Source organism: Ciona robusta, chromosome 7 (genome assembly GCF_009617815.1).
Source record: "Ciona robusta chromosome 7, ASM961781v2".
NCBI classification, from domain to species: Eukaryota; Metazoa; Chordata; class Ascidiacea; order Phlebobranchia; family Cionidae; genus Ciona; species Ciona robusta.
Window position 1 is genome coordinate 1331155 of NC_143241.1, and position 13298 is coordinate 1344452.

The window sequence follows — 13298 nt, forward strand, 5'->3', positions numbered from 1 at the left end:
TTTATTTTCTGAACAGTTTAGGTGTATTCCTAAGTCGTGTATTTAGTAGGCCATGGAACACTACATAAAATGCATTACACGGTAATCATTAATGTATAAAGTTGTATATAATTATACTGGGAGTATAGGTCAAAACAAAATTTAAGTAAGACTTGGTTACTGTTGATATTTCTCGACGTTATTAATCTTGAAAACAAGTATACAACACAAACTGTCATGTTTTCCACACGTCTCGTTTCCGTTCATTACAAAGTCTGAGCATTGATTAATTGGTTTTCCGAATTTATAACAACATTGTTGACGAGTCGAGTTAGTTCTGGGTTGTAGGCATACGAAGTTGCGTATAGATGATACTGTTGTAGATGAGAACTGCCTACATTATTTAAATGCTGCTTACAGATATTTAAAAATAAAGTGCATTTATGTTTAACAGGTTTTTAAGTATGACGCCCATCAATTTAGTTTTCGTAACTTTGGCAATGCTAGACGTATTTTTCCATACCCACGGGGACTATCTAGTTTGCAAACCTGTTAACGAAATGTTTGAAAACATAGAAATAAATGCAACTCGCACCAGTGCTGGTCGTGTTTCTGTTGGGAGACCAGGTAAGCGTGGACCGCCCGGTCGAACCGGGCCACAAGGTATTCCAGGCGTGGTCGATTGGTTGGAAATTGACCGAAGAATTCAGATGGCAGTGACAAGTTATTTGAGAAGCAACCCTACATCATCAATAATAACAAATGCCATAAGCACCACTTCTGCAACAACACGAACAGCAGTAACAATCGCAACAACACAAACTACCGATGAGTGTAGGTGTATTAATAGTTCAGTATATATTAGGGTGGGGGAGGATTATATACATTACCCTACGTAGTGTTCTTTATTTGTCTTGTATATTTATGTTTCCTATTTACAGGTGAAGGTGTAACTTTTGAACGTTGGTGTGTTTGGATGCCGCAACACGGTGTCACACGAAAAAATCAAGCAATCTCTGTGTGCAATAACGCCGGTGGAAGTTTAGTGGAGATAATAAACAATGCCATGTATGACGTCATTTATGATTACGTTAACAGAACCTACGTCACATCAAAGAATTTCGTTCAAACCTGGACAGGCATGATGTACCAGGTGGGGGCGTCATACTGCAACGTTATCTATATTTTTACGATCTATTTAGGTTTTACATATTTCTTATACAGTAAAAGTTAAACAACTTGCCTATTGTTCCTTTTTTAAGACGCGAAAATTTATACGACCATGTTTAATTGATTTTTGTTATTGAACCTTTTAAAATATTGCTTTCTTAAATCATCGAAAGTAATTGTTAATTAATTACTAACTACGTGATTTTTGAACACATACGTATTAAATTATTTTCCTCAAATTTACCACACTCATGTTAATTCTAGCAATTATTACTTAATCTGGTAATTGAAATTGAATTAAAATATTTACCTAAATTTTAAACTAAAATTTCAGATTTAAATCCGAAAAATTATCAATTAAATATACCGATTACTTTACTGTTTTATCAAAATCAAAGCATACCTTTAACTGTAACTAATTGATTGCACATGAAGTGCATAAAATCGTCGTCCTTGTATTTATTAATTAACGAACATACTGCCATACATTAGGTAAACCATGGCCATGGCTACGAAGTAACACAGTAATCGGTAACTTTTGGCTTTGACGGGACACTAAAGCACATGTTGCTCAATGTTTCCTAATTTAAAATATATGACGTTTTGGTGGTGATACGAACTAGTGCTTTCATACTTTTATTAATTGACAACAATACAAAAAAAAATATATTAAAACACACGAGGACTTATTTAGCGATTCGTACAACAGATGCAATTTTATCAATTTCAGTATAAGACGAAACGGCTTAACATTATTTTTAATTTTGATTAATAGGATATTTTTTATTAGAAATACACGTAAATACTACGAAATAATTTTGAACGCTAAAAAAATAAATTTTATATTCTTTTTCATGCTCTACTGTTATGGTTTTTATTATGTTACCTATACAGTAGCTTACATTATTGCAAATGGTATAGTTTGAGCGACAATGGGTATTGTTTAAACATCAATTGATAAAAATATTGTATTCTACGAACTACTGCAAACGAGTTTTTAATAACAGAAATAGACAATAACCACTAACAAAGTTACATTTTTGCTGCGAATTTGGTATTGCTACGCTATTTTTGCGCAAGCCACTTCTCCAAGGGCAAGGCTCTGAATTTCGAATATTTTCTGTTATTGTTATCTTGTTATTATATCGGTATATTATAGTGAGGTGGGGTAAGATGAGACACCGTTTCATTTTATTTTTTCGGCCCATTTGGACTGTACAAAGAACATTCAATGAATTCTAAAACCGTATCCTCACGACTCCCATATGCCGTTATTATTTGTTTAAAACCCGATCAGGATATATGAATAATATGTGCTAAAGGTCTCCCACCCTATTATATATTTTAATTACCCTAAATTATTAATTAAATGAATGAAAGTAACTTACTTTATCCTCGCGTGGCCAGAAAACGACAGTCGTTATGGCACGGGTTTAAAACACCTCGTGCCAGCTTACGACCATGTATGTTACTTTGTGGGTAATTATTTTTTGGGGGATTTTTTTTATGTATGGCTGATAACTTGGACAACCCATTAGTGACCACTGGGTTGGAGCAATTGTCGTTAAGTGTCTTGCCCAAGGACACATACGCCCACAATGGTAGCAGCGACGAGTCTTGAACCCATTACCTAATGGTTACAGGCAGACGCGCTAACCACTACGCCACGGAGCCGGACAAGTATAAATGCAAATCTTTCAATGTGGCGGAAGATAGGACAAAAATTGAAATATGTTTGTAAGATTACTATTCTAAATTTTGTAGTTGACCTGCCAAATTTGACCGGCTGTGCTCGGTTATTTGCCATGTATACTTTTTCGTCCCTAATTAAGCCATATATTTACTCCTGCCTATTTTCCTCATTCCATTCTTTGTGGGTGATGTCATTTTCAATGACTTATATGGGATTTAGGCCAGCTTTGGCATATCACCCCAATAACCCCAGAAAAGCAATTTATGCGACTATTGTCCCTCTATTACAAACTTATTCGCAACACAGTCCCGAACTCCATCCGTGACACACAGTCAAACCAACGTCACGTCAGGAAACGGCGCTTGTGTCCGCCATTACGGAGCCCACAGAGCGTGAATCGCCCATACAAATGCATGGTCCGCATGTGTTCATTTAGTTCTTGTAAGCGACGCAAAGCTAGAAAATACGTATAGCGGTTGTTTTAACATTTAAAATATAATTTCTAATATAAATCTTGTTATATAATATAAAATCTAGGAATTAATGTGGAGTAAATTATATTTTGACTGCTTTTCGGCGTACAGTGTGGTTTGCCAGGGTCATTTACGTTGGCGATTAATACTAGCAGCAATCAGCTTAGTTTACATAATAGCATATGCTCATACCTACGAATCTACAGAACCATTATATACTACATTTATAATCCAACATGAGTGGACATGCAGCTCTAAACAGCTTAAGTACTAGCAGATAAGGTGTTCGCCCTTTCCAATTTCATAAACGTAGAAAGGGTGGTTTATTATTATTAATTCAAGGAGAAGACCAAAAATAGTAACTCAGTATTGTTATCCTTAATGTCATTTTGATATAAGAAAAATTTTACAAAGATATATACCTTAAGTTTCGTTGCCGGGTATAGGTGTTACGGCAATTTACATGCAAAACTGCAGCTAGATACACCAGTATCTGTTTTTGGTTGGTATATATTTTCTGTTTTTTTTTTACTCTTTAATTGATTGAGTGTTTAATAAAAGTTGATTATTTTATAAAGTTTGTTATTGTAATACGATATAACGTTAGTAGAAAGCCATTTTTATGCACAGAAGTGCTTAGTTCTTAAAAATACGCAATATTTAGACAAAAAACATTACTTGGGAATAATAAAATGCTATGCCGTAGGCTCCGTAATGGCTGTGACCATGACGTCACAGACGCGCGACAATGGAAAACAAAACTGATTTCCTAACTTAGTCTATACTCTATACTAACTTTGAGTCAAACCCAATTCCATCCGCAACTCTCATTGTGTCATGAAATCGTTACAACTAAGTCTGCAACTCATGTCATCGACTTTTGTCCACAACTTTGCGACACCGCATCGCAATCAGACACGTAACTTTCGCACCTTTTTATCCTGGTTTGCTCTTACGAGTTACCACCACTTACCACAATTTTTGATCTTGTGCCATGGCTTAGTGGTTTAGGCGCCTGCATCGTAACCAAAGTGCCTTGGTTACCCAACCCAGCGGCCACTAATGTGAAATGGTAAAAAGTGTGGTAACTTGCAACCACACGATGATGAAAAAATGTTTTTGATCGACTGCAGTCCACCGTTCAAATAAAAGGGGTTTAATTAATACGGGCTGTGTCCTTACGCACACTTTTCTTCCAATTAGATCTTTAATACGTTTAAAGAGTCTGGACCACGCTCATACAAGTTAGTTTTAAATGAAAATTTACAGTAAATAAATACTATCAGTGGTATTTTTTTGTGAAAAAAATAATTAGTTTGGCCAAAAAAACGTTTTAAAAAGTACCAAAAAATCCCTCCATTGTTGCGTCACTCGCGGGCACTATGACGTAAATTACGTCACGATCTGTTCTAATCATGAGCTGATTTAGGCTTTGTTAGCAGAAAATAAATTTATGTTTGCAGCAAAACAGAGTGTACCGTCGACATAGTGTTTTCTGTTACTTTAAATTAATAAATATGCGTAGGTCTGATTTTAGTTTAAAATTAATATTTTTTAAAATTGTTTGTAAGTGTATTACAGTATTACACTATTTAAATTTGTCAGTTAACAATAATGTAAAAGTGTCAGTGTGTGATGTATAGTCAGGTATAAGTATTTCATCTGAAGAAGTGACATAAGTGAAGATCCTAGTCCACTAGCAATAGGTATTGAGCCTTTCCAGTTTGAACATGTACTTCCAGCAAGTGTTGGGGAAGTAGACAGGCCAAGACAATGGAAAATAAGTGAAGCTGAGCAAATCAACAACACAATTTGGTGGGTTGACCAAGAATAGCATTTATTAAAAAATGTGACATTTAATAAGTCTGTTGGTTAAAGTTTGCACTGTCTTTTTTTCCTGAATTTGTTGAAATTTGTGTAAACAGATATGTGTTGGACATATGATATTCTTGACTGAGACCCGAGCATGCAATACAAATTTAGCAGAATCAATTTACACTAATATAGTATTTATTGTTGGCCTTCATACCAAAAAGTTGGTCAATCACATGTTTATGGCGTTTATTTTGTTTAGACAGTATCGCTACACAGCTGATCAGAACTTTGTTCGATAGGTACAGGAATGACTGGAAGGAAAACAGAAAGGTTCCATCAGTACTGATCAAAGTATAAGCGAGCAACATTATAGTGACAGTTCAACAACATTTGCAAGAATTTTTCTTCATTCAGTTTTGAATGGTCTTGTTTCATACAAAATGTGATTCATTTCTGTATTCTTCTGCGCTCTCCAAATACATGCTACTTACTTGATCCGAACAAGTTTCCTTGCATATCCTAATGAGAACATATCATAGTAAAACCATCTGAAGTAAAATGTGCACTACAAATATAAGATGACCCGCATACCAATGTAATGTTGCTTGCTTTTTTTCTATGCCCCACTCTTCCTTTTGAAAATGAAAACACACCCACCTATATATATATATATATATATATATACTTATTATTACTTTAGTCATTCTTGTCTTGCTATTTTAAACACAGCACCAATCAGGCATGATTACCCGGCTTACGGTAAACTCCTATAAGATATCTTTAAATACAGATATAAATATAATAAGTCCGCACCCTTGTATTTGATATCATATTTAATGTTCTAGATAAAGGGTAATAATCCTAGCCAGTGAGCTATAACGTAACGACATAGATTAAATCGATTATCACGATATAGAATACAAGAGATCACACAGATCTAATGCATGAGCACGGTATAAACTAATTAGCATAGTATTAATTACCCGTATCACTACAATGGTCGACTGAGATCGTTCAAAAACAAACCAAAAGTAACCAACAAAGCGGGATTCAGTCGCCATTGGTGACTGTGGAGCAGTAGATATATTGAATTTAATTGGTGTATTTTAACTCATTAAACTTAAGACGTATAAGGATTGAGTGATTGGTAAAGAATATGTGTAAATACGCTTTGTACAACTCCTGTCACCATGTGTTGACTTGTAAACTTACACTAGTTAACCTTGTCGTCGCTTAAAGACGTTTACTTTTGTGAATTTGGATAAACTGTAATCACGCAGTATTATAGGTAATGTTAGAAGTTAATATTATTCATGTTGTGGCGGCTGCATAATGATTTATTGCGAGCGGTAAACTAAAAGAGCAAAGAAACGAGAGACGCGGTGTTTATACCGAAGATAACGATAAAAAAATAGCACTCGTCTACGCTTCGGTGCACACACGCTAATTGTGCGGTTTTAAATCTAAAAAAATTAGTCTAAAAATTATAAATATATATTACGATATAATTTCAATCAGGAGATTAAAGAAAAAATGCTAGAATTGAGAATAAGGATAAGTGCGGAAAAAAATCGCCCTATCAGCAACAACAACAACAACAACAACAAAGCCAAGAACAACTGTTCGACGAAAAAGGATCTATATGACCACTACCGTGCTCAACAAGTATACTATGTAGAAATCATACACTATCAAACGAGACTAAATTGGGCAATCCGACACGTTACACAACGACTACAAACAGAGACTGATAATGTAAAACAAAGAATATTGAGAAACAACGATAAAAAGGTGCGCGAAAGAAAGATGCCTCGCGCGTAATCAGTGCGCTACCGTGCTCGCGCCAAAACCGTTGGTGACGTCACAACAGGCGCGAAAATGTTGACGCGCCCAAAACCCCACAGAGTTCGGACATAACAATAGTCCCCCTTTTTTTTTCTCTTTTTTTGCCAAAAATTTCTTTCAATCCTGGCTTGTTGTAGTCTTGTAGTTGTTTTAGAGCTCTCGGTACTTTCGCCCGGGTCGGTTGCTTACGCCTTTCCGATGGTGCTCGCCTTGCCGGTTCGGCTTGAACCGCGGTTCGTTCGTCTTCTGTTGTTGGGTCTGGTCTGCTCTCGTCATGTTCGTGGCCATCGGTTTGTTGATCAGCCATTTCTTCCCCATCGTCCGGCCACATCCAATGGCACGTTTCGCTGTCCGCCCTCTCCTTGTTCTCGAAGGTGACGGGTTTGATGTCGTTGCCGTGACGCTGTTGTACTCGGCCGTCCTCTAGTCTCTGCAGCACGGCTCCGCTGCTCAGTGTTCTGATTACTTTATAAATCTGAGGGCCAAATATCGGGTTAAATTTTGTTCGCACAATGTTTCTTACTATAACCAGGTCCCCTGGTTCGAACTGAGAATGATTTCGGTGATTTAATTCATTGCATTTGTCTACGTTTTGTTCCTTTTTCTCCCTGTCTCTCTTGTAGGCCGCTGATACCTCTTCCCTGTCGAGAACCTGACGGGTGATGTCTTTTTTGTACCCTCCTCGGAACATTAGATTGCCTAGTGCTTGCCCTGTTGAGGGGTGTGGCGTCGATCTGTAGGCAGCGAGGAGTTGGTCCACCGCCTGCTGCTTGTTTTGCCTTTCCCAGCTCGCCACTTTCATTGCCTTCCCTAGTGGCTTCATAAAGGTCTCGACCAGGTTTGCCTGCGGATGGTACGGAAATGATGTCCTGTGGTTAATGTTGTTGCATTCTGAGAATTTTGTAAACTCTTTGGAGTTGAAAGGCGGTCCGTTGTCTGTCCGGTGGTTGTCCGGGTTCCCGTAGCTGTTGTATATACCGGCAATCGCCGGAATCACATCCTTGGCTCCCGTTGAGTTAACAACCTTCGCTGCTGGAAACCTTGTTTTTATGTCTTGCACCACTATCACATGTTTTCTATCGGGCATAGGCCCAAATAGGTCAATACTTACGTCTTGCCATGGTTGTTCGGGGTAAGGGATTGACATCAATGGTTCTTTCATCGTTGTGTTTGTGTACAGTTGGCATGGTTTGCATGCTTGGACTGTTTCTTCTGCCATCTTGTTTATGTTTGGAAACCAGAAATGGCTGCGGATTCGTCTTTTTAGTCCATTGATCCCCGGGTGGCCTCCTTGGTGTGCCTTCGCCATCGACGACTTCAATAGTGACCGTGGTAGGACGATTTTGGTTCCCTAATCATTTGGTCCACTATGCTTAATTCCGGCAGAAGCTTTCTGTACGGGTCGAGGTCTGGTTCCGAACGAGGGACGTATCCTTTGTGCATGTATTGCTTTAGTTTCGAGAGTGTTTTATCGTTCGCCGTATCGCGGACGACGTGTCTCATTGAGACCGATTCTGTATATGGGGAGTACTGTAGCATCCACACCGTTTTCTCAAGTTCGTTCGACTCTCTCTGAATTGTTTTAGCTAGGTTCTTAAATTGGATGGCGTATCTTGATAAGTAGTCCGCGGGATTGATCTTTCCCGGTGCCCACTTTATCTCATAGCATAGGTCTTGATGTCTCAACTTGATCCGGTCGGTGCGGATTGACCCTTTGCGGGTGTTGCTAAATATGCTTATTAGCGGGTTGTGATCCGTTAATACATTAGTTTTCGGGCCCGAAATCGCCGGAGAGCAAAGTCTAATGCCTCCAAATCAAACGGAGGGTAACGGCTCTCTTCCGGTCTTGTCGCTCGGCTTGCGTACGCGACCGGTCGGCACTGGTCCACTCTTTTGCCTTGTGTAAGTATCGCAGATAGTCCGGAGGTGTGTGCGTCTGCAAAAATAAACGTCGGCCTGGTTGGGTCGAAGTATGCAAGAAGTGTTTTCTCTTGCAGTGAGGACTTGCGTGTTTCAAACTCATGCTTACACTCTTTGCTCCAACGGAATGGTACGTTCTTTTTGGTTAGTTTTCTTAGATGGATTGTGTGTCTTGATAAGTGCGGGATAAAGTCGGAGAAAGACTGAACAAAACACAAGAATGACATTACCTCCTCTTTTGCCTCTGGAGGTGTGGCTGCTTGGAGTGCTTCGATCTTCGATGGATCTGGCTTCATTCCTTCATCTGAAACTATCATTCCCCAGAATGGAATTTGAGTTTTTCCAAATAAGCGTTAGGCCCACTTCTACAATCCTTCGCATGGTGGCGTGTAGAGCGCTGTCGTGTTCTGTCGATGACTTGCCGGCGATTACAATGTCGTCATGTATGACATGCCAACCCTGGATGTTGTTAAATATGGGCATTAGGGCCTTGGTTAGTTCTCCTGAGGCGGGCTTTGCTCCCATGGTGAGTCGCTTGTATCGCATTAATCGGTTGCCTGCGTGAAACACTGTTAATATGGAGTGACGTTTCATCAAGTTCCAGCTGGTGGAAGGCTGACTTTAAATCGAGTTTGCTAAACAGTTTGCATCCGGACAGCTTTGCTTTGATGTCTTCCACCCGTGGGATTGGGATATTCGTTGAGCTGAGAGCTTTGTTAACTTGCCTCATATCTATTGTTACCCGGATGCTCCCCCCTTCCTTAGGGGCCAGGACTGGGTTGGAGACCCATGGAGTAGGGCCGTGGTGTTCCTCGATGATGTCATTTTCTTTCATTTCCTCAATTTCTCTTTGGAATCGGTCCCTCAAATGGTAGGAAATTGGTCTGGCTGGCTGCGCCACTGGTATTGCCTCTGGGTCGACGTAGAAATGGACTTTGTATCCATGAAGTGTTCCGATCCCACCGAACGCTGATGGATATTCGGTGACCAATTGCTGTTTTGTTGCATCCTTACAGCTTATTTTGTATACAAAATAAAAATTAAAACCACCCTATTGGAGATGAATTTGCAACCTTATTAATAAGAACAGGGTGGGACGGACTACATTTAGGTCAATAGGTGGAAATATAACAACACTAAGGGTGGAACTGACGAGGAATTGAAATTTACCACCCCGACAGTGAAAATTTCCACTCTTCTTAAAATTTTTCCACCCTTACGATTTACAGTGTATATTTTTTTTCCCATGACTTTCGGTGTTGGGTTGAATTTGATAATCCCCAAGGCTTCGCAGAGCTTGCCGCTTAAAAGTGTTTCTGCCCGTCCTCGGATAACATAACACTTTGCTATTGCGAATGCATCGCCGAATGTGACACTTCCTTCGTAATAGCCGATGCATTTAAGAGATTTGGATCCGTACGGTCGCACTCTTGTCGTTGTTGATGGGAGAGGGAGGTCAAGAAAATTTGCTGTTTCCTCTGACAGGACGTTGATGTCCGCTCCTGTGTCTGCAAATGCTGGAACGTCGTGTTCCTTGATTATAACATTGACCCGGTAGTTTGGATGATTGGGCATCTTCGTGTTTCGCGTTCGATGATGGGCTCGGTGAATTCTCATTCGATTCAATTTTGCTCGCCGTGGTCTAGTGCTGACGTGACGCTTGCCTCTGTCCGCTGAGGATTTTGGCGACGTTGATTGCTCCGATGAGTAGCTGCTGCCGTTGCTATCGCTTTCCGAATCGGATTCTACGCGCCTTCGATGTTTCTTAGGTTTGGCGCGACACGCTTGAGACCCTCGAAAATGGCCCATTTCATTGCAATCGAAGCATGGCATTTTTGATCCAATGCATTGTCCCCTTCACAGGCTTTGTTGGAGCATGTTCTGCATTGATGTGTGGCCGTTTTATTGCTCTGGCGTTTTGCGCCCGAATATTTTCCGGGCCTTACCCGAGAAATGAAGGTAGCAGAGCACTGATCCTGTGCAATTTTATGTGCGCTAAATGTTGCGGCCTCCAGCTTCCTGCCATTCTCCATGAGCTGGCTTAGATGCCATTGGTTGGTTAAGGCATTCCGACGGATCTCATTGTTGCTGCTGCCGATGATGATTTTATCGCGGATCATCATTATATCTGCGACGGTGCAGTTGCTGTTTTCACATTTGAAGTGACACGACTGTGCTTCGTGCCTTACTCGATGTGCGTAGACATCAAAGCTTTCGTCCTCAAATTGGACGATTTTATGGAATTCGTGATTGGCTAGAGTATAGTTTTTTTGTTGGTTCGTACCTGGACTCATTTTTCCACCAGGTTGGGAAATGTTAGTTGCTTTCGGTCCGCTTCGGGGACCGTATCCTTGTATTCCGTTTGGAAAGTTCGGGATGCGTATCTGCCGAGGAAAATCTTGCGCTTCTGAATTTCCCTCCATTTGTCTTTATCTACTGTGTCCGCGGGTGGTTCCTTTGCAATCGCTTCGTATTCAAACTCGAACGCATCGATATATTCCACGAATGCGTCGAAAACGTTGTTGCGGTGCTCCTCTGGATCAAACTTTGGCATGACCGAAGCTGCAACTTCCATATTTGCGGCGGATTTTCGATGAAGCTTTTCAGGATATCCACTTTAAGAATCTGACTAGGATTATTGATGCTTGGGATGTGCGTTATCGGTTGTTTACCTCGTCGCCATTAATAAGTCCGCACCCTTGTACTTGATATCATATTTATTGTTCTAGATAAAGGGTAATAATCCTAGCCAGTGAGCTATAACGTAACGACATAGATTAAATAGATTATCACGATATAGAATACAAGTATACTATGTAGAAATCATACACTATCAAGCGAGACTAACTTGGGCAATCCGACACGTTACACAACGACTACAAACAGAGACTGATAATGTGAAACAAAGAATATTGAGAAACAACGATAAAAAGATGCGCGAAAGAAAGATGCCTCGCGCGTAATCAGTGCGCTACCGTGCTCGCGCCAAAACCGTTGGTGACGTCACAACAGGCGCGAAAATGTTGACGCGCCCAAAACCCCACAGAGTTTGGACATAACAAAATATAGTCTACGGGGAAAAAACGAAAAGAAATTCTCCACTAAGCTTGGTAGGCTATTTTGTGTGGTTATACACTGTTCCCTAGGAAATAACTTCCAATAAGTTGCTAAAGCTATTTAAAGTATTTTTAATACCTTAAAAAACGTTTTGATTTGCTTATTTATCAACACTCAGAACACTGCACCAATAAACCGTAAACCGCTGATAGGCCGGATTTTCCCCATAAACGAAATATTGTATTGTGACATCACAGTTCCCGCAAGTGACGTTTTTTACAACTTTGAAATTTGTTTTTCTAAACGTTCATACCATTGCGCCCTCTATAACGTTATAGAGGGCGTAGAGGGCGCCATGGTTCATATCTTTAAAATTAAAACAAAATTTCACAAACTAGGTGTTAATTTAGCATCAGTAAACATAAAACTTTATTCTAATGCAAAAAACTGCGCAACCATGAGAACCGTGGGCCGGACTCTTTAATTAATGAAAAACAAGAACGTTTGACCAACGGTACACATATGTGTACCATATGTGTACCGTTGGTTTGACGAAAAACGAATTTTATACTAAACTAACGTGCCTATAAAGGTGTAATAAAGACGACTACTAACGTGTATCAATTTGTCAGGAAAGGCGACTGGAAGGAATCAATCAGGCGGTGAGCTTAAGAAACGTGTGGTATCCTGGAGCACCAGTCAACAGCAGAGAACAGTGGAATCATATATTACTGATTGTTGGTCTACTGCCATCGCGTGGAAGAATGCATGGTTTGCGTAATGGGCTGGACTCGTGGCCGGGCGTTCCTCTATGTGCAAAGCAGATCAGCCCTCTATAATTATGATGTGAGTGTTATCAGGACTTTCTTGATTTATCTTCTTCATCACACTTAAGCTAATAAACATTGTACGTCATTTTTAATTACGGAACTTTGTTTATTTTACTCTTCTTATACATGTTAAACACATCACACACACATAGTTAGTAGCTATTATTATATACGGAAATAAAATATATCTACAAAAGAAAACAGGCTCGGATCACGTTAATTGCACCATCATCCTTTTTACAACGAAGTGCACAAAACCTAGAGTTAGTTACTCTAACTATACCAAGGCAGTCGTCAGTTTGAACACAAGTGGTTGTTAGTTGAGAAGAAAAACAAAGAAGTTCAAACTGGGAAAATTGTTCAAAAAATTAGCGTTTTTATCAGAATCCTCAACTAGAAATAAAAAGACCATCCGGGATACTTGTGCATAGAAAGGAATGCAACTATTTGTTAAATTAAACAAAGGTTTGAATACTTTGTACTGATTTAACAACTTACACAGAAAAAAGGTTTTAA

At 39.5% G+C, this 13298-nt stretch overlaps 1 protein-coding gene and 1 pseudogene across 2 annotated transcripts; one reads left to right on the forward strand and one right to left on the reverse strand.

Moving 5' to 3' along the window:
• Positions 1-82: 82 nt before the first annotated feature.
• On the forward strand, positions 83-12933 carry LOC149733338 (uncharacterized). Of its 2 annotated transcripts, none has more exons than XM_089881121.1 (3): positions 83-813; positions 921-1132; positions 1642-2367. In XM_089881121.1, exons 1-3 carry the CDS (start codon positions 423-425, stop codon positions 1675-1677), a joined length of 639 nt encoding a protein of 212 aa, XP_089737247.1. In that variant the 5' UTR covers positions 83-422; the 3' UTR covers positions 1678-2367. The 2 variants fall into 2 exon arrangements, with proteins under 2 accessions (XP_089737247.1, XP_089737246.1); XM_089881120.1 differs by lacking the exon at positions 1642-2367 and adding an exon at positions 12585-12933 and having other exon boundaries at positions 103-813.
• LOC149733339 (uncharacterized) lies at positions 8236-12588 on the reverse strand (annotated as a pseudogene).
• Positions 12934-13298: the final 365 nt, after the last annotated feature.

Excerpts from the sequence above, each read along its gene's own strand:
- LOC149733338 (XM_089881120.1), top strand. The coding sequence starts at position 423 with ATGTTTAACAGGTTTTTAAGTATGACGCCCATCAATTTAGTTTTCGTA. Across the intron at positions 814-920 it reads AACACAAACTACCGATGAGT|GTGAAGGTGTAACTTTTGAA; the intron begins GTAGGTGTATTA and ends TCCTATTTACAG. Across the intron at positions 1,133-12,584 it reads GGACAGGCATGATGTACCAG|GAAAGGCGACTGGAAGGAAT; the intron begins GTGGGGGCGTCA and ends TCAATTTGTCAG.